The 25,098-nt window shown below is 33.1% G+C and overlaps 4 protein-coding genes across 7 annotated transcripts; 3 read left to right on the top strand and 1 right to left on the bottom strand.

Moving 5' to 3' along the window:
* The first annotated feature begins 4,654 nt into the window (after positions 1-4,654).
* RIP2 (ROP interactive partner 3) lies at positions 4,655-9,011 on the top strand. Of its 4 annotated transcripts, none has more exons than XM_079026488.1 (5): positions 4,655-4,870; positions 6,583-6,678; positions 6,909-7,077; positions 7,171-8,688; positions 8,782-9,011. In XM_079026488.1, the coding sequence occupies exons 2-4, from the start codon at positions 6,659-6,661 to the stop codon at positions 8,668-8,670; spliced, it is 1,689 nt and encodes a 562-aa protein (XP_078882614.1). In that variant the 5' UTR covers positions 4,655-4,870; positions 6,583-6,658; the 3' UTR covers positions 8,671-8,688; positions 8,782-9,011. The 4 variants fall into 4 exon arrangements, with proteins under 4 accessions (XP_078882614.1, XP_078882617.1, XP_078882616.1 ...); XM_079026491.1 differs by having other exon boundaries at positions 8,787-9,011; XM_079026490.1 differs by having other exon boundaries at positions 6,629-6,678.
* A 4,389-nt stretch (positions 9,012-13,400) lies between these two features.
* On the top strand, positions 13,401-14,658 carry LOC145088235 (small ribosomal subunit protein uS12). The gene is made up of 4 exons (XM_079026492.1): positions 13,401-13,531; positions 13,939-14,094; positions 14,209-14,335; positions 14,406-14,658. The coding sequence occupies exons 1-4, from the start codon at positions 13,527-13,529 to the stop codon at positions 14,544-14,546; spliced, it is 429 nt and encodes a 142-aa protein (XP_078882618.1). The 5' UTR covers positions 13,401-13,526; the 3' UTR covers positions 14,547-14,658.
* Positions 14,659-16,250: 1,592 nt separating this feature from the next.
* LOC145090745 (uncharacterized) lies at positions 16,251-18,845 on the top strand. Its single transcript, XM_079028837.1, has 4 exons — positions 16,251-16,517; positions 17,120-17,291; positions 17,376-18,133; positions 18,250-18,845. The coding sequence occupies exons 2-4, from the start codon at positions 17,201-17,203 to the stop codon at positions 18,580-18,582; spliced, it is 1,182 nt and encodes a 393-aa protein (XP_078884963.1). The 5' UTR covers positions 16,251-16,517; positions 17,120-17,200; the 3' UTR covers positions 18,583-18,845.
* A 906-nt stretch (positions 18,846-19,751) lies between these two features.
* LOC145090746 (PWWP domain-containing protein 1-like) lies at positions 19,752-21,324 on the bottom strand. The gene is made up of 2 exons (XM_079028838.1): positions 21,249-21,324; positions 19,752-21,107 (listed from the first exon to the last, which is right to left on the bottom strand). The coding sequence occupies exon 2, from the start codon at positions 21,015-21,017 to the stop codon at positions 19,881-19,883; it is 1,137 nt and encodes a 378-aa protein (XP_078884964.1). The 5' UTR covers positions 21,018-21,107; positions 21,249-21,324; the 3' UTR covers positions 19,752-19,880.
* Positions 21,325-25,098: the final 3,774 nt, after the last annotated feature.

Raw genomic sequence — 25,098 nt, forward strand, 5'->3', positions numbered from 1 at the left:
CCATGTGGAAATGGGAGCAAATTACCATGGATTTTATCACCAAGTTGTCGAAGACGGCAAAGGGCTTTGATGCTATATGGGTCATTGTGGATCGATTGACCAAGAGTGCCCACTTTTTGGCTATCTGGGAGAGTTCTTCGGCCGAAAATTTGGTTGATGTTTATGTTCGGGAGATCGTTGCTCACCATGGAGTCCCGTAATCCATTGTTTATGATCGAGATGTTCGGTTCACTTCTCAATTCTGGAAGAAGTTCCACGAGGAACTAGTCACGACTCACGAGGCTACACTTCAACACTGCATATCATCCGCAGGCCGACGAACAGAGTGAGTGGAAGATACAGACCCTCGAGGATATGTTGTGGGCCTATGTTATTGATTTTGGTTGGAGTTGCGATTCTTACCTACCTCTTGCGGAGTTCTCTTACAATAACAGTTATCATTGTAATATTAGTGCTCCACCTTTTAAGATCTTGTATGGTCGGAGGTGTCGCACCCCGGTTTGTTGGGGAGAGGTTGGTCACAGGGTTATGGGAAGGACCGAAGTAGTCCTTCACACAACATATCTTATTCATCAAATCAGTCAGAGATTACATACAACTTAGATTCGGTATAATAGCTATGCCGACGGATGCAGATCAGATTTAGAGTTTCAAATTGGCGATATGGTACTCCTGAAGGTCTCACCCTGGAAGGGTGTGATCTGCTTCAGGAAGAAGGGGAAATTGGGTCCCTGGTATATTAGACCTTTTTCGAGTGATTGCCAAGGTTGGCAAGGTGGCTTATAGGTTGGATCTCCCTGAGGAGCTCAATAAGATTCACAACACTTTCCATGTTTCGCAGTTGCGAAAGTGCATGTTGGATGACGAGGCATTGGATTCCTTGGATGATATTCAGGTCGACGAGCGCCTGAACTATGTTGAGAGGCCAGTGGCTATTCTAGAAAAAAATATGAAGGTCCTGCGCAGCAAGGAGATACCTTTGGTAAAGGTAAAAAGGCAGCATCGGAGAGGCTTCGAGTGGAACTGGGAGCCAGAAGCGGAGATACGGGGGAATTATCCTGAGTTATTCGTCGCAACAAACTTTGAAGACAAAGTCTAGATCAAGTGGAGGAGAATTGTAACATTCGATGATAAAGTATGACATTATTTCCGAATTGTGCTTCATTCCTTTTTGGCCACAACGTGGCAACAAGCCTTTGGACCACGGGGTTTAATGGGCCACCACGGTGTGGTGGTGTTGTACCATAACATGGTGGCGGCTGGTAGAGAAAACCCTACATTTTAAAGGTTGGGCCCTATTTAAGGATCCTTAACCCGCCTCACAGCCTCCTTCACATCAGCCTCCATTCCCCAAATCGTTCCTTGCAAACCTAATCATCTTCCCCCATTTTTGAGCTAGTTTGGTGCTTTTTGAAGCTAAAGAAGGAAGAAAGAGGAAGGAAGCAAATATCAAGCATGCAAGTCCCCATTCTTAATCTTGGCACTCTTCTGGACCTTTATAAGTGTCCAAGACTTGCTTTTTATCATCCCAAGTTGTTATATCTTGAGTTTTGTCCCTTTAGCTTATTGTTCTTGAATGTTGGAATGGTTAGACCTCATAAAGTTTGCAACTTTATGAATCTCCAGGTCAAGGTGATCTAGTAGTGTCTTGGATCTAGACTATAATCAAGTTTTGATGCCATACATAGAGATTAGGGCATGAATGTCTATAAAGCACCAACCTTTAGGATGATTTAGGTGTTTGAAGCACTTATGGAAAGGATAGACTTTGGACTTTAAGGATTAAGTAATTATTGGTTAATCCCTTGCATTGCTAAGTTTTATGGTTTGGGTTTAGGACCTTTTTGGATAGCCCCAATGGATAAAATTGGAAACTTTATCCTTCTAGATCGTATTTTGGCCTAGACTTGAGCTTCGGATCTCTTGGGGTCGAAGAAAGCAGCTAAATATATCAAGCTATTGAAACTTAGACAACCACGACGTGGTTGCGAGTCAACACAGCGTGTTAGCTGGGGTTTTCCCCACTGATTGGATGTTGGTGGAACACGGCGTGACCAAGGGGCAACACGACATGTTGGGTCCACATTGACTGTTGACTTAGAACAAGTTTGACCTAAAGGGTGTTTGAGGTATTTTGAGTTGTATGTAAGGATTGGTCACTGTTTGATGAATACGTGACAGGTAGAGCTAATATTCGGAGTCAGGACCTATTCAGCTGTTGTTCAGATTCTAAGGAGAATTTTCCTTACTGTACTTGCGGGTCAAGGCACCAAGGTCAGCCCATTAGTTGATATTCACTGTTATGCTGAGTATGGAACATATATGCATGAGTATGTTAGTTAATATGCTAGTTTGGTAGATATATAGGACTACCCGTGTTTCTGTTTGCATGATTATATGTTTATGTTTATTATCTGGTATATGTCGACATATTATGTTAGGTTGAGGTTGTACTGCTCCGTGCGGTAGCCAACAAATCTTGGAGCATTCCAGATATAAGCTGAGGGCCGGGTAGGGCATTCCAGATTCATACTGAGGGCTCATGAACATTCAAGATACGAGCTGAGGACCGGACTGTATGCTAGACTCGTATTGAGGGCTTGATGATATTTTAGTCTGAGGACTGATCTGGTCAGGGAGCAAGCTAGACTTATGTTGTGGGCTCAGGGGTAATCCAATCTCTTAGTTGCAGACCCAGTTCATGTTGTTATTGTGTATATTATTCGATTATGTGATGATATTTTGAGGGAACTCACTAAGCGTTGGCTTACACTTTTGGGTTATGTTTCGGGTACTGTGGATGACCGCGAGAAGGCGAAGACGTGACCGTACACATCATCTTGTTATGATCTATGATTTTGGGAAAATTATGATGTTGGAAATGCTTTGAAAACTATTTTGTAAACACTTTACGGTTTTGGGCTGAATTTAAAAAGTTTAAATTTATCATGATTTTTTAAGAGTGTTAAATGTCAAGTCTTTTTCGTCGACCAATCTATCATATTCGCCCTCAATACAACCTGCTATGTTGCGTAATTACTATCGTCTTTTAAGGTTTGCTTCTTATTGCTTAAGAGCTTCATGGAGTAATACTTTATATTTAATATTTATGATATCAGGTTCATGGAGTAATACCCATATATTTAGGTTGTGCACACACAAATGTCCCATCATTGAAGTTTATTTAACAATTATTTGGAGGTGTCTTATTTGAGCCCCCATGATGCAACATATGTATGTGTAGGCGCACGCACACACCTACCCCTCTCTCTCTCTCTCTATATATATATATATATATATATATATATATATATATATATATATATATATATATATATATATATATATATATATATATGTCCCCCATTAGGGGCCTATTTACTAATACCCTATAATTATTGTTTATATTGCTTTTTTCTTAAGGATTATGCATTAAGATCACAATCATTATAGGCTTTATTGACTTTGTCTTTAATTTATGCCCATAGAGTCTACTCGTATACAATTTATGTACAAATTGTTATCCTTTCACTTTGTTTTTGTTTCAATTTTATATTTATGCTCTTTCTTGAATGTAAAATGATTGTCACACGTTTTTTAATATTTATAGTAGTACAAGTGTATTTAATGTCGATTAGTGTTGAATTTATATAAACATAATACATGAATAAGTTTAATACAAGAAAACCAAATTATATAAACATATTAACATAAATTGCTAATTTAATGTTGTTTTTGATTAGTGTTAAACTTATATAGACATAATAGATGAATAAGTTTATTACAATAAAACAAATTTATATAAACATATTAGCATTATTTTTAATTTAATGTCGATTTTGATTAGTGTTAAACTTATATAAACATAATACATGGATAAGTTTATTGCTAGAAAACAGATTTTATAAATTTTCCTCTAAATAATTGAAGAAAAAAAATAATTATTTTTTTTAATCGATAAAAGATAAAATATATCGGCCTTTTTAACATTTTGTATAAATAAGCTATTCTATTTGTATATATATTATATATTTTTTTCTTTTAAAGTTGTACGTTTATAGCTAACACAAACATCCACCAATTAAATATGGTGAGTATTTGCTTAAGAAAGAAAATTTTGTAGGTTCACCTATGGGCTGGTGTCGCAACGTGTACACTGTGTCCCCATCCTTGTGGCCGTAATGTTGCTGTACCTAAACATTGCCTAAGACTATACAATTTTTTTTGTGGCATAGACAACTTAGACCTCATCATCATTTTTATGATTCTATCAAATGGTCTTTGGTATAACGATATCAAATGTTTACAAAAGTCTTTATCTTTAAGTGCTTGAAACTTTAAGTCCTACAATAAGATAAATATAATTAAAAAGAAGAAAAGAAATGAACAACCGTGACTGCCTAAAAAAAATCAAACATAACCTCATGAACAATAGAAAACAAAATTATAGTTTTGAGATGAAATTTTAACCCCATTTATCTTATCCAAATACCCAATGACAATATTTCACATAAAAGATTTGAAAATGAGTAAAAATCCCACCAAAACCATGTGACTGGGCCCACTGGAGCGTGCCGTCAGCGCGTGAAGAAAGAGCGCGTGTGTTACTTAACTCGAATCCCATTTTCATTCATATAAACACCCCACACTCTCCAGTTAAAGACTAAAGAGTTGAGAAGAGACGAGACGAGTGAGTGACTTGGGAACTGCATCAGTGGCTATAAAGATAAAATACCCACCATCTTCATCTTCCCCTTAAACTAGGGTTTCTTCTACCTTTTCCCTTTCAAGCATCCATTATCTCACTCTAATCGAGTCACTACACTTGCAGAATACCAACTTTCGCGTCCGTACAACTTTAATCTCTCAGGTAACTCCATGGATTTGTTGCCCCTTGATTTTGAATTGTTGTTTTTTTTTTTTTCTGGGTTTGGAAACGTTAGATGTAATATTCTGCATCCCAAGTGTTGGTAGACTCTTTCTTTTTGCAGTTAATTTTTCGTCAATGTATCTCTTATTTTAATTTTTTGTTCTGAATTTGAGAACCTTACAGTTTACACTGTGTGTTCATCTGAGTTTTAAGTTTTTAGCACCTACTTTTTTCTTCAGCTACATCTGCTAAATTTATTTTGTTTTTGGATTCTCCATTTTTCTTCCCTTTTCCCAAGATAGTGCTTCAAATGTTTGCCATTATCTCTAGCTTTTTGGTTGTTTGTTTTGGAGCAGCATTTCAGTAGTTTTGATTACCATTGAATGGTGTAAAACCCTTGAGTTATTTCGTTTTTATTTTTTTTAGTTCAATCTTAAAATCATGTAATACAAGTTGCATAAGAACATCTTTTTCTTTAATAAAGTTTGAAATTCTCAGTCAATGTCATAGATTTGTTGCTTTTCCCCTTTTTCCTCATCTGGGTACTTCAGAAAAATTTGCTTTGTGTTTTTAGTTTTTTCCGTTTTTATAAGTTCCATTAGGTATTTCGCAGCTGCATCAAAGCCTCATCCACCTCCTTAAAAAAAAATCAATTTTTTGGTCAACTCAAATGGTACTTCACCAATCTGTTTTTAGATCTAATTGTTTAAAAATTTGAATTTATTGTACTTATCGGGAGTTTCCATCTACCGTTATAAATATAATTTCTCTAGTATTATAGTATTATTTTTTTTTGTACGTTCCAAGATGGCATTAAATCCACCATTATAAAAACTTGAATGAAAGAAAGACTTCCAATCAAAAATTAATTCTGGGTTCATTTCCTGTTATTTCTTTATGTCAATCTACGAGTTTTATTGAATTTCCGGAATCTTTTGAGCTACATAAAGTTCAAAACTATGTTTCACGATAACGGAACTTTTGCAACTGAAACAAAAATATCTAGTACCAACTTTTTAATATTAAATTAGAATATTTGAATTTTAAGAGACAACATTGAACTTTTGTGTCATTGCTTATATAGGAGCACCGTATTTGGATTTATATGTGGGCTTGAAGATGCCATTAATGTTGCTTGTCTTTTTTTAATTAAAATGTATGTAATGGTAGATTGGTAGGTTTCTTTTTTTTTTCTATTTGGTTTTTACAATAATGTCAAGAGAAAAGCTTTAAATGCTTCTGTTTTCTCATTTCACATCAATAGGGATTCAGATCGAAAAAGTCACTTTATCATAGTGCTGAAGTTTTGTGTAATGATTTGTAATACTGTTCCTGTGTTTCCATACGTATAGATATTTTTTAACCAAATCCACAAGGTTCATATGATTTCTACTGTTTATGTAAAATCTAGTATACCTATTTTGATACAAATGAAAATATTTTTTAAAGGTAATTTAGATTTAAATTCCTTTTCGAGTTAGTTAGTTTGTTGAGAGTGGGGGTGGTTCTTGTGGTTGTGGAGTATGGAGTTTCTTTGAAGGTTTTGATTTCTTTTAGTTGACATTGATTAAAGTTAGGGTTTCCTCCATGATGACGTCATTTTTAGGTATCCTTTCACATATGATATATATGCATTGCATACACATATACATATATAAACAAATCATTCTTTCTGAATTCTGACCCAAGCATTCCTCTCAAATCCATTATAGGCATTGTGGGTCAACTTTCTTTATTCAAGTGGGCCTTTTTTTACAGGATTGCTTTTACTCAAGGGTAAATTAGACAATGCAAACCCCAAAGACAAGGTATACTATCCACTTTCACTATTCATTAGATGCGACCCTTTAATTCATTTACTCTTTTGTCATAACTGGTCCTTGGTTTGATCTTTATGTTCTTAGAATCTTTCACGTGATCATTTTCTTTGAAGACCTCAAACCAAAATTACCAAAATGCCCCCTGATCATTATAACGAATTATTGATTCTTCTAATCTAAGTTTTTTTTTTTTTTTTTAAAAAAAAAAAAAAAAACAGAGCTGTAACCTTGGAGGTGCCACAGAGGACACCAAAAACTGCTAGGCAGCTCAAAACTTCAGGGGCAGAACCGGAAAATTCTTCCACTCAAAGTCCGGTGACCAGAACACCAAAACCAAGAAGCCCAAAAGTTTCTGAACGTCGGTCACCTCGTACTCCAACATCCGAGGTATCATATAATACTAATAAAAACATTTTGTTTTTGGCTTTCCAGTGTCACAGGGGGGTATAATAGTCTTTTTTTTCTTTTGTAAAATCTCAGAAAAAGCGTCCTGGCAGAGTGGCTGAACTTGAAACCCAGCTTGCTAATCTTCAAGAAGAACTTAAGAAAGCGAAGGATCAATTGAGTCAATCGGAAGCAAGTAAGAAACGTGCCAACGAGGATGCTGACGTGGCCAAGAAAGAGCTTGCTGACATGTCAGAAAAGCTTCAAGATTCACAACAGCAGCTGGATGAGATTTCGGCTTCTGAAGAATCCCGACTTCAAGAACTTAGAAAGATTTCTCAAGATCGGGACAGGGCATGGGAATCTGAACTTGAAGCTGTCCAGAAACACCACTCAATGGATTCAGCCGCCTTAGCTTCTGCCATGAATGAGATCCAGAAGCTCAAGATTCAGCTTGAGAAACTGTCTGAATCTGAAGCTAATCAAGCTAAATACGCTGAGTCAGCTCATAATGATGTGTTGGCTTTAAGGTTAGAGCTCTCGGAAACTCTTGCTGTAGTTGAAGAACTCAAAACCCAATTGAATGATTCCAAAGATTCGGAAGCTAAAGCTTTGGAAATCGTTAGTCAAACCCAAGAACAGTTGGAAGCTGTAAAGTCAACAGAAGAGGCTATGAGGTCTGAAAAGGTGAAAGCCATGGAAGCTTGTGATTCTTTAACAACGGAGTTGGAGAAATTGAAAGCTGAGAGCCATGGAGACGCTCAGGTTGATGATGAAGAAGAATCTGAGGTGGCAAAGTTACGGTTGGCACTTGAAGGTGCTGAAAAAAGATACCAAGAAGAATATATTCAAACCACTTTACAAATTCGAAGCGCTTATGAGCTTGTGGAACAATCAAGATCTGAGTCATGTGAAAAAGTTCAAATCCTGGAGGCAAATTTGGAGAAATCGAAAGCGGAATTGGAAGATTTGAAGGCGAAATTGATTGAAAAGGAAGAAAAACTGCAAAACGTATCGGAAGAAAATAAGAACTTGAACGAAAAGCTTAAACTAACAACAGATGAAAACAAAAACACTGAAGATGACAATGCCGATGTTGTGGAATTAAAAAGATTAGAGGCTGATTTGGAGGATTTAAAGAGGGTTATGTCTGAAAAAGAAACCGAATTGAAGAACATTACAGAAGAGAATAAAAGATTGATGATGGAAAAGGATCAAGTTGCAGAAGGTGAAAAAGAAGCGGTTATGAAATTAGGGTATCTGACAGAAGAGGCTGAGAAGAGTGGTAGAAAAGTGGTGAGGGTGACGGAGCAGTTGGATTTGGCACAGGCGGCGAATGCTGAGATGGAGGCGGAGTTGAGGCGGCTGAAAGTGCAATCGGACCAGTGGAGGAAGGCGGCAGAGGCGGCGGCGGCCATGCTTTCCGGTGGGAATAATGGGAAGTTTGTGGAGCGAACAGGGTCGCTTGATTCACATACGATTGGTGGGAAGTTGAATTCACCGTTTTCAGAGGATATGGAAGATGAATCACCCAAGAAGAAGAACGGGAACATGTTGAAGAAAATTGGGGTTTTATTGAAGAAAAGCCAGAAGTAATTTCAACACATTTTGCAGGTAATTAATTAATTTTGCTTGATTCTTGATTTTTTATTTTATTTTATTAATTGATATTGGCGGATATGTTCTAAAGATCTTGATTGTGATCAGCTCAGGGGTTGTTTGCTTGAAGTTGAATGAATGAAAGTCGAGCCTTTTGTTAGTTTTCTTCTGTATAGTGAAGTTGAATTGTAATGGGGGTTGACTTTGACTTTGACGTTGACCTTGATCTTGACCAGCCGTTTGTGGTGGTGGTGATGCATTTTGACAGAGAATGCAAGTATTTGTAATAACACGACAATTAACGTCTTATTATCGGCATTTCGCATCATGTTTCTCAATTTGCAGCGTCTATCTCTATAAACTAGCTGAACATATAATTTTAGTTATATGTAGTTTGCATGTTGATCGCGTACGTTAGGACTGAACAAAATAGGTGAAAAAGGGAAATAATCACGGTAAACCTATTAGGTATCTAAGAAAATGCTCTTAACCAAATGGTGAAAGGGCAACATAAATATTTCATACGTTCCCCTCAAACTAAACTACCAAACAGAATGTTAAATAAGAAATGAAAACTTGAAGTTGAATGTGCCTTAGGTCCTCCGGAGTACTCTTCATTCAGGCTTGTGATAACCAAGGTGGCAACAAGCACGAACGTGCATATGATCCCGGTGTAATCATCACTTCACTTGTCTAGTGAATTATAGCTAGTAGGAGCCACCATAATCATCATTTTCATAGATGGTGTAATTTTTTTTTTTCATAATCTATACCGTATTAATGAGAGTATCCATAGTCTTGTAGGTGATTGATTAGTTGCAAACACAAGAACATCTATAGTTGTAGAAGGAACCATAATATCGGTAGATGTAAATGTCTCGTGTATTGGATATGAGATCATGTATATATATATATAGGGTTAGGTTATTTTGTTCACTATCTATTGTGTGCATGTATGACTGATTCTGGACCAATCATTTTAGTTATTTTAAGAAAGTAATTAATGCATATTACATGTTAAAGATATAATGAATATTAATTACATCTTCAGTATTTAATATACATTAATTACTTTCTTAAAATAACTAAAATGATTGGTCCAGAATCAGTCATACATACACACAATAGATAGTGAAAACATTTGAACCTAACTCTCTCTCTCTCTCTCTCTATATATATATATATATATATATATATATATATATATATATATATATATATATATATATATATATATATATAGGGTTAAGTTATTTTGTTTTTACTAACAATTGTGTGCCAGAATGCACAGATCCGAATCAACGGATGAAATTAATCAATGGACATGATTTGAGGGTGTATGATATTACAATGGGATAACATGTACTATATCATCACACAAATTCTAGCAAAAGGGTATTTTGGACAATTAACTACATTTATAATAAGAAAATTTTGGATTTTTAGGGATAATTAATTCTCCTAATTTTAAAATTCCGAATTTTGTTAATTAATTCAATTTTAATTCTAACGTAATTTGTATACATAGCCAATTTTTTTTTTTTTGTTAGAATGATGTTATTTCACAATTTTATTCTATTAGAATATTATTGAAGAATAACAATATTATTGAATCCAATGCTGAAAAGTAACAACATTCTAATATATTCTTATACATCCGAACTTAAATACAAAATTCATATATATTCTTACAGATTAAAAGCCTTATACATTTTAATATAATTATACATATTCTAAAAGAATATCAACAAAAATGAATAAAATTCTTAAAAAATTAACAACATTCTAAAATTATGAGTGTGATCAAACTTTATTCATTCATCAAGTTGTTCCTATTAGGTCTTCAACGTATTCTTCCAGCCATTCCTATCACAAATAAAACAAAAAACTAATAATGGTTACAAACATGTTACTTGCAATTAACTATCACTTTATATATTCTGGTAGAATACATATAATATGATAGGATACATAAAATACATTCTGGCAAAAAACATAGATTTTATTCTGGCAGAATAATAGGCAATCCAAGAGAAATATCTATTACAAAAAAAGAAAAAAAAAGAAAGAAAGATTAAAAGGTAAGCAAAGATTCTAAAAGAATCATTAAATATAATTTGTAGTTACCATTTAATTCTAATAGAATATATATATGCAATTACCATTTATAGCATCATACAATTATCCATTACTATTGTGTAACCAAAATATATTATAAAATTTTTAACAAAAATTCTTAAAGAATCATTAAACCTAAAGTGTAATTATCATTTTAAATTCTAACTGAGTTTACTCTAACATAATACACTATACAAAGCATAATGTATTCTTACAGAATCTACTATATTTTGTATTTGATTTTCCTAAAAAAATTAGTATTCTGTTAGAATACATTGTATAATAGTTTCTTTTCATTAGTATATGTAATGAAATCATGAAAACTTATCATCTATAATCAAGCTGCAACATAAACTAATAAAATAAATAAAATTACCTAGATGAGTATATTTGTATGTGAAGGTCCATGAGCAAATCGAGTATTTCTCACAAGTTGGGATGAAATATCAATGTTTTTATCATCATCTTTTCTATTTTAGTTATATAAACATTATCACCAACCTGGAAGGTGTTCGAAACACATCAAAAATATTTTAAGCATGAAAAGATCTTCAAGCATAAGGTAGTCATGGCATCATTTAAAAACCTTTTGAATTTGCTATTTTATATTGCATTTCTGTATTATCACTAAAGATGCATCACGTAATAAAAAATGAATAAGGAATGTATTTCCTAAGTGAACACATACAAGCATGTATATACACATCAGATATTGTCAAGTGAAATACAAGTAGCGGAATACATTCTGCCAGAATAAACCTAGCATGTAATAAGATAAAGTACAACCAAACACACTAACACACTAATAAAATTCACCTAAAATCAATCATATACAAAATCAATCATGAGATAATGTACATCCAAACCCACTGATCAAACAAATTGTATATATTATATCAAGTTCTCTTTTAGACATTTTCACAAACACCTTACATGCAATAAGATAAAGTACAGCCAGACACACTAACATACTAATCGAATTCATTAGATAAGTTAACTTAGAGAAGACAGAGAGAAATGGTGACGACATAATATAAATTAACATAGATATACATTAGATTACCTGTTGGAGACGACATAATATAAGTTTCCCTCTTTCAGACATAACTCGACCTTATCTGTTAACTCCTTAACAATCCTTCGCTCTTCCATTAGGGCACCCGAATCAACAATCGTCATGATTGGTACAAAACCTAAAAACGATAGAAGAAAAAATCAAATCGGACACCAACTATTGCTAAAACAGGGGTAAGATTGAATCAAATCTTTGCAAATATTGAAAAGGGAAAAAGGGTTTATGTACTTTGAAATGTAAATAATGTGTCAGACGTGGGCAGATCGTGAAGAGAGGTTCAACAAATGTAATCGGAAGAGCTTAAGGAGATTTGCAGAACCCTAGATTGCAGGGGGGAGATTCGATCTAGAAGAGGCAGTTGTGGAAGAGAGAAGAAGAAGAAAAATGGTATTACCGTCCTTTGAAGGTGTCCTCTTCAATTTTGTTTTTAACCGATCTACAGGGATGATGGGAAGCGGTGAAATCGATTTAGGGCTAATGTTCTATATTTATCTTTGCTTGTTGCGTGATATAAGGAATTGTTGTTGATCTACCATAATTAACTATGCAAAGATTACTATAATACCCTTAAATTATTTATTTAATGATTTATTTTTTCCTAATTTCCTATTGGTGCATTCATGCACACAATAGTTGCTAAAACATTTGAACCTAGCTCTCTCTCTCTCTCTCTGTATATATATATATATATATATATATATATATATATATATATATATATATATATATATATATATATATATATATATATATCAGTTGAGATAAAATATGACTCTGTCATATGATGCGATTGATTGAAAACAGAAAAGAATTACATATGCTCGAAAAATGTTACATGATGCAAAACATAAAACTTTTTATGTAACACCCTCTTTTGCACGTAAATTTTAAACCATGGTTGCATTTAAAAGGAATGATAAGGTATAGGACGTGTTCGGCAAAACTAGCGGATAGATTGTAGCAGATAGCTGGTAGCTTGTAGCTTGTAGCGTTTTGTTAAACGCTATATGAATTAACATTTGGATTTGAAGCATTTTGATTAAATTAAAAGCTAGAAGCTTGTAGTTCCAAACGAGGTTTTTCGTTTTAAACGGGGCGTTTTGTTAAATGCTAGAAGTTAGAAGGTCCCAAACGTTCCGTGCCGAACATGCCCATAGATAAAGATAAACGACACAAGATGCAAGGAGATAGGATATGTGAATCTTTTTATATGGCATATTGGTTGTTGAAATATTTTTTCACCGCAAATTATTATTTATAATTTGAATTTAATGGTTGTTGTATTATGATCGTTGGATTTATTAACTAAAAAAATTTAAATTATTATAGTAATAATTTAGTTGGGTTTCACAACCATTAAAATATCGTTGGGTAATATTTATGTATTCATGCTTCTTGTTAAAGAAATGACTTTTGATTTTGTTTTGAGAACAGTACTTTTATTTAAATAAGGCTTGCAACTAAGATTATAGATTTTTTAACAAGGCTTTGTAATATAATTGAATCCAACAGTAAAAGCCCAAAGACCTAACAAAAGAGGCCCATTTTGTCAGTATACTATTACTATACATACATCGATGTAAAACCGCATCATCGCCGTTCAGTTCGCAAGGAGAATTAGGGTTTTTAGTCGGAAGTTTATCGCCTTTTCAGTGCAAAGATGGGGTAAGTAACACATTCGTGGATCTAATGTATCTTCTTCCATAGTTATGATTGTGCGTTTGAATGTTATGTGTAGGTCTTTTGTGTATCATATAGCTGTGATTAGTAGAATTCATCCAAATGGTACAAATGCTTTCTAAGAAGCTCCGTTTAATTGATAACCATCATTTTCATATATGTACATTGACTAGTGTTTTCTGCTGATGACGAGGAATTAGAAGTTTGAATATGAATAACCTAAGAAAAAGAGGCTTATAAGTATTGTTTATCATTTGCTTGTTTTTGTCGAATATTAGAACTGATATTTAGATCTTAAGATGATAACTTTATGCCAATTTTGGTGAACATTTTCATTGGAATTTTTCTTGAGCTTTTGGTTTCAGTTATGAATGAACATTGATATGTTGCAGGAAGACACATGGAATGGGAGCTGGTCGCAAGCTAAAGAGTCACAGAAGGCGACAAAGATGGGCTGACAAGTCTTACAAGAAGTCTCATCTTGGAAACGAATGGAAGAAGCCATTTGCTGGTTCTTCTCATGCTAAAGGCATTGTCTTGGAGAAGATGTATGTAAACACACATTCGACACCCATCACTTTTTCTTTTTTCAATTTTCACATGATACGTTTTTTCTTTTTAGTTTATAACATCACTGAATGTTTCTCAACATTTATCTACAGTGGTATTGAGGCGAAACAGCCTAACTCTGCCATCAGAAAGTGTGCAAGAGTTCAACTTATCAAGAACGGAAAGAAGATCGCAGCTTTTGTCCCCAATGATGGTTGCTTGAACTATATTGAAGAAAATGTGGGTATTTTAGTCATTCTTCATCAGTTTGCTTGTGGCCCTATGGTTTCTAATTATTTTTTTGGTACAGGACGAGGTGTTGATTGCAGGATTTGGACGTAAAGGGCATGCTGTGGGAGATATTCCTGGAGTTAGGTTTAAAGTTGTGAAGGTTTCTGGTGTCTCTCTTTTGGCTCTTTTCAAGGAGAAGAAAGAGAAGCCAAGGTCTTAAGTATGATGAATAGTTTTAGTTTCTTATCTCATTGTTTTTATATTCAAGACTTCACATTTTACTGTTCTTTATTTAATCTGGGATTTTGAAATACCATCTATTTTGACTTCAAGGAAGCTCAAATATTGCCCGTGTTAAATTTTGCCCACACTATCGGGTAAGGGTGCAATAGTCATTTTACATTGGTTAGGGATATGTTCGACTTGATTCAACTCTCATTTACATCTTATGAAGCAATCCCCTAGTATCTAGTGATATTTGACAAGTCCTTTAGATTTGGGATTTTGTGAAATCATATTGTATCAAGTTTTAAAAACTATAAGTTCGAGGAAACAGAGCATTGAATGGTATGCCATGACTGGTTAAGTATGTGATAAACATACCATAAATTATATGTGTAGTAAATCATGAGAATGTACAAAGAAAGGGAAAGGGAGGTTTAAAAATTGGATACTTTGTGAACTTGAATTGGATGTTTATAAATTAGGTCGGAGTATGATCGTAGTGTAAAAAACTCAAAAAGTTTAGTGATGCTCTATAATAAGCTAAATGAAACATAGAAATAGAAGTAAAAGTTGCAGGTGTGTTTAAGAAGATTAAGTGGTGCGCCAGTGAATTCCATGGAAAAAGCGTGAAACGATGGAACCGTATGAAAAAAAGGAATTTGTTTTTTGTTTCTTTAACATAAATTGGGTGGGAATCACAACTAAAAGTCTAAAAACCAATTTAACTATCTTTTTGAAAATATTTTTAAAAGTACAAGATAATGGTAAATAAGTTAGTTTTTATTTGTATAGAAGTGTTTGATAAAAAAAGTTGTCAGCATTTAAAAGTTTAAAATTACAAAAAAAAAAAAAAAAAAAAAACCCAAACTAAAAGCTCAAGTGGCTTTTAGTTTAAAACAAAAGTTAAAATTTTGTGTAAATAAATCATAAACTTTAAAAGATTCATAATAATATAATTAAAACACCGTTTTAAGCCCTAAAAAATAGCCGAAAACACCATTGAAAACGATAAATTTTTTTAATTTGCCGTTTTTGTACTACCATACGAATTTCTTCCAAGTTCAAGGCTGGATTATTAATTTGGCAGATTTGGTGATGATGTCATCAAGTCTTTAATCATAATTCGTGATAATGTTGGATCAAAAATTTAGATTTTGTTATTAGATTTCATAAACAAGTTTGAAAATCATCATTTTTTTTAACACGACGGTTCTTTTGGTTTTTCTTAAATAAAATTGTTATTTTTTTTAATATTCAAATATGAAAAGCAATTATTTGGTGAACTGTGAACATCCATAACTTTATCTTTAATTTAATGTATGCCTTGGTTCAAATATATAACCAAAAATATTAGTGTTGTTAAATATACAGAAATCATTTGAAATGCTTAAAATCAATAATTAAAACTTGAAACTGATAGAGTGATGGTTGAGTTTGATACAACATAATATATATTCTTTTTCTTAAAAATATAACCTTCGTAAATAAGAAAAGGCAATAGTGAATCGAATTAATGTTCTTTGTTAAAACCTTGTCCCACAGTAACTTCAATTGTCAAATAAAATTGATAGATAGGATTATGAGTGCATTATTCAAAAACAAAGGACAGAAACATGGTGATATTCAATACCGATGGACTATTTATGTAATTTACGCAATACGAAATAACGGTCTACTTTTCCGCCGAACGACCTCTGCGACATAAGGACTTTCCACTCCACATCTTCGAGCTTCTCTTACCTAAATCTCCCAAACAATCGGGTCTTCTTCTTCTTCTTAATTCGGATCAAGAGTACGACCCAATTCTCCGGCCTTTGGAAATCGGAATGAAAGTAAATGATCGGAAAGGTCGGGGAGTGAAGACATTAGGTTTTTCGTTTATCTAAAAGCGACGATATTTTAATCGCCGTTTCCTCTTCTTCTACACAATGATCGTGCATCTTTTATAACTGAGAAACATTTTCAGGTGATTATTGTCGTTTTAATTCCTCAATGTTACGATGCACCTTTGTTGTTTTTGTGTTTTAGTTTTGATTAGTTATTCGGCGAACCAAATTAGGTAGCAACAATATATAAACTGTAGGATTCGTTCAGAGTTGATTTGTTGATCAAATTTTAGTAATTGTTGTTCATAATTAATCTGTCTACGTTCATCCGTTTACTGTTGCTGTGATTCATTCAGAATCCTAATTTTCTTACATTTGCTTTTTGGTTCAATCGACTATTCCTTCTTCGTTTTGATCTGTTTGTGTACTGGGGTTCTTTTGGAATCTGAAACTCTTCCAATCAAGAGCCCTCATCATCTGCATGAGAGAAAAACAATACACATTTGCTTCATCTTTTCATCCTCAATCACATCCTCAATGTGCACTTATTGATTGGAAACATTATTGATTAATATTGTGAGCATTTGATCAAAGTTAGAGAAAATATACATTTCTTGAATACAATTACAAAACATAGATGTTCACCATTGTGTCCACCAAGCTAATTTATAAAAGGTCTTTGCTTCCTTCATAGAAATGCATTAGCATGAGTAAAAAGTCATTTGTAATCATTATTTTACAGGATATCTTTCAAGTTGAGGGTCACCAGTTGATAGAGATGATATCTTCATTGAAATATATTTGAACTGATAAAAGAGCAGACATGGCATACAGCAATGAACAGACTAAACTAAAACCTCAACTGCTTAAATCATCAAGTTTCGTATGGGATAGAGCCTTTTTCACTAGTGAGGGTATGCTACAAATTACAAAAACTTCAATAATATTTCATATCCAAAGCATCACTCTTTACTTCCTCTCCTTTCTTTTTTAAACAGGTGTTCTTGATGAGGATGAGTTGTCAAGCATAATTGAAGCAAATGGGAACAATGTTAAACACCAGTTACAACCACTTCAAGAGATTAAAAATCTCGAAGCTGAATTGTTCCAAGAGATGGAAGAAGCTTCAACCAAAAAATTCAACAAGATCAAAACAAAACCAACAACATCAAGACATAATTCTCCATTGAACAATGTTAAGTCCTCAACAACCATTACAAGAAACAGCAAAACTGGTAAAGCCAAAGCCGATTCACCCTCTAAATCTCATCTTCCATCTCACATTCCTTCAAGAACATCATCACCTAGTAGTCCCAATAGTCCAGGGTCACCAGGATCATCATCTTCAACGTTTGCTCTCAATCAAAGATCATCAAGAGGTAATACCAGTGCTCCACGTAGATCCTCATCAACCAATGCAAGAAGAAAAGATGAACAAAAACCTGGTAAACAATTGATCATCGCCTTGAAGAATAAATCATCACCAGTTCACTCTCATCATCCTTCATCACCTTTAGGGCTATCCAGCTCCTCTTCAAGCACATCACTCGCATCATCATCATTATCATCAACATATAAAGTCAACCAAAGGTCAATATCAACAGGTAGGGGTACAACCCTTCAACACAGATCATCAAACCGTGATTCATCTGCCAGCTCATCTTTGAAAACACGTCCCACTAGTCAAACTCTAGATCGTACCATGAAACAGTCAACAACATTGTATCCACGAACCAAGACTACACTCTTTGAGGATGTGAGTTCCATTTTCTTATATTTCTAATTTCTCTTATCTTATCATATATATTTTGGATTAGAAATTTGTACAAATCTTTGTTATTAATTGGGTTGTCTAAAACTGAATCTACACAGCATGGAAAAGAGAGAAAGATTCAAGCAAAAAAGACAGGTGAAAGAAGTAGTAGTCCAGGACCTTCAAGAGTACAAACAAGTGGTAAAGAAAGAGAAAGGGTGTCGAGTAGTGTATCATTAAAAGGTGTGAGAAATATATTTGTGGTGTCTCCTGAAATTATGGACATAAAAGGGAAACTAAATGCATTGAAGATGGAAATCAATATGCAAAAGAGAGAGAAATGCAAGGAAACCAAAATGGTTCCTGTGAAGATTGGTAAAAGTGAATCAACTTCTTCTGGCATATTCAAGAACTCATCCAGCAAAATGAACAATCAAGCAAGACGCACGTGAACAATCAAGCATCAGACATTGTTGTGTTATTCTGTTGGTTAATGCATGGTTTTAACAAAACTCATGGCTTGTTTATATCAAAGATACATCAATGGACGCATCTCACTTTGCTTGATTATTATAGGTAATGTTTCATTGGTTAAAAGAAGAAGCGGATTTTTTTTTTCATAAAATAACAGTCTGCTTATTGATTTATTCACTTATGTCATGTCCTTTAATTTTGTTGTGCATGTATGTCATTGTTATTTTTGTTGTCTACACTTAATTACCATACTTTCAAAAATTTCTCATTTAGATTACTTGGTAAAAAATATTTTGATTTTCCCAAGTTATTATATACTAATACAAGTATTAAAATTTATATGGAAAGTATGTTTATTAAAAATCAACAAAATACCATGGTCATCTCTCTATATATATGTTGTCTGTTTGTGATACACAATGTTTTTTTTATATACTCACACTTGACATTTCGTACATCTTCATATGCATGCCTCACTTGATTATGATATTAAGTAGACGAATTTAAACAAACTTTCCACCAAACGGTTTATGAGGAGTTTGCTGAACGTTATGAACGTGTACATTTATTTAGAGCCATATACCTTACACTAAACATCTATAACCAGACTCTCTATTTCTCCATGTATATTTATACCATACATCAAATCTCTATTTCTCCATGTATATTTATACCATACATCAAAATATAGAACTTGTCAACTACTTTAAATGTGTCACTATTTTATCATTGAACAACTAGAATGATATATAATTAATAAATTTACAGGTTGTTACATCTTGTCATTTTTTTGTCTTATTCAAAGTTATTAAATGTTATCTTCTATAGTGTTTTTCTATATTTCACACTATTTGAACTTCAATAATCAATATATCCAACCATAAAATTTCCAGGATCAAAGTTTAAACCAAATATTGTTCTAGTTCTAAAAATAACATACAAATCCCCAGTTACATCAAATGACCTTAGTTTATGATGACTGGTGCGTGTAAACTTACTTAGTTAGACCATTCAAGTAGTTTATAAGCTAACTTTTCAATAAGCTATTTAAGATAACTTATAAGCTAAATATCAAACAAAATCCAAGTCCCTTAACCACCATTTATAAGATTCCAAACCAAAATTTAGTTTCCAACATACAAGACAGTTGATATGTTTCAAATTCGAACAGTAAATGTCCCATAGAAGTCAAAATGATCAAAAGTCAAACATCAAAATTCATTTGACAAGAAAGATTATGATGTTACTTCACTAATCACTACCAAGATCCAGTCGCCTAATCTTCAAAAAGCATCTCCTTTACTGATTTCACACCCTTCTTGTTTTGATTTCTGCCAGCTGTCCCTCTTTTCCGAGGTGTTGGTGAGAAGTTAAGGCAGTAGCTCACAAGAGCTGGCCCAAATATGCTAAACTTCCCACTGCTACTGAAAGCAGTTTCTGCATCACATCTTCTCTCAAACACCATCTTCACACACTTCTTCTTCTTCAACACTTGAGTCTCTTCTTCTAACAGAGTTCCATAACGCCCAAATATCTCATTCATTTTTGACACTGATGGAAGTGATTCCAAATCTGTAAACTTCAAGATTAAAGCAGTTGCAGTTGCAGATGTAGAGTTCTCTTTCTTTGGTTTTAACTCAATGATCTTGTCAGTCCAATAAGAGTCTCTAATGCCATGTTGGATTTCAGTTTCTTCCCTCAATTGGGATTTTGTCTCCATGCAATAATTCCTAAAATCAGCCGAAAATTTCACCAGTGATTCAAGATTATGATGTTTTTCAAATGGGTTTCTGGCGGAATATCTAACAAGTGAAAGAAATTCATCCCTGTTAAGTTCAAGATTTTTCCTTTTTCTGCCTCTTTTCTTAGGTGTATATTCCACTTCAGAAAAATTATAATTACTTTTTGTCATCAAATCCGATAAGCATTTCATTTTCTTGCTTGGGCTCAAACCACCATCTGGATTGCCTTTCCAAGAACTAAAAGATGATAACTGAGCTTCCATGGTTGAAATCTCTGATCTAGTTATCCCAAATGGATCTTTAGCTAAATCTTCAACACACTGGATGATTTTGGCAGGTTTAAATGAAGCAACAGTTGAATATTTTTTGGTGAATTCAATATCATTTGCTTCTTTTGTAGAGTATTGGCGTAAATCAACAACAAGATTGATTGCATGTAACTCGCCTACTTCAGAAACTAAATTTGTCCCAAGATTCGGATCATCTGCCAACCGTGATCTTGAAACTTCACCATTCAAACGCATATGATCATTTCCCCCATTTTCAACATCTCTTGAAATTCTCTCATCTGACGCCATTACGATCCCTTTTCCATATCCAGAAACCCTAGCATCGCCAACTGAACCGAAGCTCACAACACCATTTTCATGCTGATCAGAAGACGATTCCATCACTAGGTTTTAGGTGTTCGATGATCCTAACAAGAAACCTCAGTTCCTTACTTACACTATCAGAAGTTCGTCGATATAAACACATAATCCCTAAAACACATGCAATCCACGATAAAAACGCAAAATCAAGAACCAAACTACGCATAGGAAAAGTAATTAAAGAACAGCGTGGAGTGTGTTGGATGAATGCATTATGATCAGAAAAGAGAAGCGAAAGAGGGCATACATTACCTGGTGCAAATCAGTGTCGCACAATCTTCGTAAAGAGAAGTGGCATAGTGTTAAGGAGAGAGACTTTACGCTTGATCGTTGCAAATGAGGTGACTGTTATTTTTCAAGTAAGATACAATTGGGTTGTACACGTGTCATGATAGGGGAAATATTGGAATTCGGATACAACATTTTCTATTTATCATTTCTAGAACTTCTTTTTTAATTAATACAACATTTATTATTGATAGGCAAATACAATCTAAAACCATCCCTTGTAGCATCCACCTCCATCTCACCACCATCTCTATCCACCTCCCTGAAACTTGGTATGCTCTCCATGATAAGAGACGCCTATATGAGACTGTGGCGAATCTAGAACCAAAATCAACGAGGTTGCTTATATAAATGAAATGGAAAAAATATGAAAATATAGATCTTTTGGCAAAAATAAGGTAGTTCCTTATGTTTTTTTATATAGAATTGTTGTATTAAAAAAAGAAAAAAGGTAGGTCCTAGGACCTTGTGTATGAATAGCTACGCCCTGATGAGAGAAGAAGAGAAAGGAAAATAGAAGAAGAAATACCCGATAGGTTGTGGTAGTTTGTGGTCGGGATAACAATTGACAACGATCGTTGTACCACAAAGCAGACGGGGTGGTGTGCATGTCCAGGGTGATGGTTCCAAGTGGCAATAAAGGGCTCTCTGTTGAGAGTATATTGAAAACATACTGAACGACCTCACTATTTATTATAAAAATAATTTCTAATTAAACTTAATTTTTCATGTTGGTTAGCAATTCTATCCAAATAAATTCAATTTAATTTTTTATCTGAAAAGAAAAATAAAAAATATATATCAAAAAATATATCAACAATGGTATAGTTTTATAGAGATTTTCTTTATATATTTTAGTATATTTTATGTAGCTATTTTACAAATATACCATCCAAATATTTGTTTGATAGCCAAAACCGGTTAGTAGCCGGTAGGTTTTTATGTTACTATTTCTTTATAATTAGTTTGAACAACCCATCTAAATTTTTGCCAATAAGGATGGTCTAAAGAATAAATTATTCAATTGACAGAAATGTAGAAAGAGAAATTAGATATTTTGTTTTTTTAAACATCTTTTTATTTATTTAAAATTCTATAGACTCTATTAATTTTATTTTTTTAATACTTTTTATTTTAACATTTATTTTGATAGTAAGTAGAAAGATAATAACAAAAAATATTTGATTTTTTATATAAATGATTTGTGATTAAAAAAAGTTTCGATGTATGGTTGGTTTTCAAATGTTAAATCAAAATTTTAAGTTGTTATTTTTAAAAAAATAAATAAATAAATAATGTCTTTGTTAAGCTTAGAGCCATTTCTAAAAAATAATTTTCTAAATCTTTTAAATATTTTTTTATATTGTTTGATTCAACGATTCGATCACCAACACCATCATATACTGCTTATCGTTATCGTCAACCACCAACCTCCAACTCTCCATGTCCACCACAAACTACCATCGTCTACCACTCTACAACCGTTATCACTGTCTACCACCCCACCACCACCATTAAAAATAAATCCAAAAATTTATATGTAGTATTTTTTCAAACCTTTAAAATTAAATCCAAACACACATGATAATATTTTCAATGAAATAACCAAAATAAGAATACTGATTTTTGATAATCTTTTTAAATTGCTAATTTTGTACATAACAATCTAATTTTGGACTGCATAATTGTTAGGTTGATTTTCATGTATCATTTTAGTATATTTTCTTAATCATTTTCGCGATATATTGTGTATATTTAGCATGCATTTCATATGTTCTATTACATTGTTTGTTTGTGACAATTTTACTCGTTTAAGCTTAATTTATGCAGATTTATGTAAATGGGTAATGACATCTTTGTGTGCCAATAGAAGTCCCACGGAAAGCCATGCAATCACATTTGAAGTCTCGTACCAACATCCATGATAAAGTAATAAACGAAGCGATTTTAGTGATTTCTTAAAAATTTGGCAGCAATGCGTGGTCTTCGTAGAGTGATTGACTCGAAGTGTAAACATGGTCCGATCGAGCTGAAAATTTATAGGGGTATACCTAACCCATAGATATTTAATTTGAAAGGGTGAAGATCAGATTTGAACCAAAGTTTGATGCACGTTTGGGCCTTGTGAACTGTAGCGGGAAATCTGTCCAAATTAAAATTCCAACAACCCATTTGTTTGATTATTGTCACACGGCAACCCGATCATTTTTATTCCAGCAGCCCATATTTTATTTCAGCAGCCCACATCTTATTGCAGCAGACCAAGTTACAACTTAATAGTCCACTAGACTTGAAAGTTTTTTTTTTGTATTCGGTATCAAAACAATCTTTTATTTTTTGTTTATAAGAAGTTTTTCTTTTTTTTTTTTTTTTTTTTTTTTTTTTTTTTTTTTTTGTTTGTTTTGTAGTTTTCAGTGGTTTAGCCGTCTTAAACGGCTAAATCACCGGGTATGGACATTCGGTTTATAATTATGTGAATGACTTTGAATTTTCTAGTGAAGTTGTTGATTATATTTCTTTTTCCTTTTTATCCATATGATTTCCGTTAAAAATAAATTCCGCTATCTTGATTCTTTGTGAACTTGAAAACCTCAATTAGGGTTTAGATGGTTGAATTGATATGTTGAGTGTTTGATTACGTAATCGACCATTTAATTAACTTAAGTAGTGTATAATGTTATTGACTTCGTAAGATATTGATTGACATTATGAAATCAATTGGTATAATTGTTAGTTTTCCGGGCTTATGAGAAAACCATTTGTGGTTGGTATAGTTGTTTGAACATTAATGCAAACACATAATTATAGAGAACTTGTTTGGTAATTATGTAGTGTATTAGTTCCAATTGAAGAACTTGCTTTAATCGGATGATTTTGTAACTTGGTTGAAAAGCTTGTAATCAAGTGTTTGACAAATAAGATTTATTATTCGATAAACTCATTAATGAGTCTGATCAACCTAAAAAGTGTTTAAGAAACTATTGCACAATCACAACTTTTGATCATGCTTTTCCAACAATTACACGGTTATAATGAATGTTGATTATGTTATTTTTAATTTATTATTATTATTTTTAGCTAAATTAATACATCCGATTTTGTAGTTTGAACTCACTTTTATCTGGTTAATTATATGATTTGATGTTATCTTGTTATTCTTTCTTGCCATCTTAGTTTTGTTATAACCGAACGTTTGATTCTTAACCCAGTTCATATTGGCCGCTTGAATTAGGGTTAGTTAATTCTCGCTATTTGATTTGTAAAATCCATAACTATTTTATGAATTAATGCTAAGTGACACACATCGAATTGGTTTTGTGATGAGATTAACTTTGGTGTAAACTAAAATTGCATATTTTCACCCTCCCGAGCTTGTGAGAAGTATTAAACGTTGTTGGGCACATTTGCACAAAACTTAATGCGACATTTCTATCTATTTGTAAGAGCTTGTTTAAAGTATGTTAGTAAGGTTAACTTTAATTCAAAGAGCTTGTTTTAATTAAACAATTTGGTGAATGGAAAATGTTAGAGCTTGTTAGTATCTTCAGGCACCAACTTAGACTAAAAATTAATTTGACATTGATTTATAATTAGCATACATTAATAGGTGAATAGAACTTGAATCCATATTGTTTTTACTTTTGTTTCTAGTATTTCTTTAACTGTATTTCATTTTAGTTTTACTCGTTTTCAAAACCTTTCCCGTATATTTACTTTTTATGCATTTGAATAAAACAATAACTATTTTGCTTTATTTATTGATTAAAACCGAATCCCTAAGGATGAACCTTGTTTGCTACTCATACTATCATTT

This window comes from Lactuca serriola, chromosome 2 (assembly GCF_051521515.1).
Source record: "Lactuca serriola cultivar US96UC23 chromosome 2, Lser_US96UC23_V15, whole genome shotgun sequence".
NCBI lineage: Eukaryota > Viridiplantae > Streptophyta > Magnoliopsida > Asterales > Asteraceae > Lactuca > Lactuca serriola.

Coding starts and splice junctions, on each gene's coding strand:
- RIP2 (XM_079026488.1), top strand. CDS start 6,659: ATGCAAACCCCAAAGACAAG. Junction 6,679..6,908: donor ATGCAAACCCCAAAGACAAG/GTATACTATCCA, acceptor AAAAAAAAACAG/AGCTGTAACCTTGGAGGTGC. Junction 7,078..7,170: donor CTCGTACTCCAACATCCGAG/GTATCATATAAT, acceptor GTAAAATCTCAG/AAAAAGCGTCCTGGCAGAGT.
- LOC145090745 (XM_079028837.1), top strand. CDS start 17,201: ATGGCATACAGCAATGAACAGACTAAACTAAAACCTCAACTGCTTAAA. Junction 17,292..17,375: donor AGCCTTTTTCACTAGTGAGG/GTATGCTACAAA, acceptor TTTTTTAAACAG/GTGTTCTTGATGAGGATGAG. Junction 18,134..18,249: donor AGACTACACTCTTTGAGGAT/GTGAGTTCCATT, acceptor GAATCTACACAG/CATGGAAAAGAGAGAAAGAT.
- LOC145088235 (XM_079026492.1), top strand. Junction 14,095..14,208: donor GGCATTGTCTTGGAGAAGAT/GTATGTAAACAC, acceptor ATTTATCTACAG/TGGTATTGAGGCGAAACAGC. Junction 14,336..14,405: donor TGAACTATATTGAAGAAAAT/GTGGGTATTTTA, acceptor TTTTTGGTACAG/GACGAGGTGTTGATTGCAGG.
- LOC145090746 (XM_079028838.1), bottom strand. CDS start 21,017: ATGGAATCGTCTTCTGATCAGCATGAAAATGGTGTTGTGAGCTTCGGT.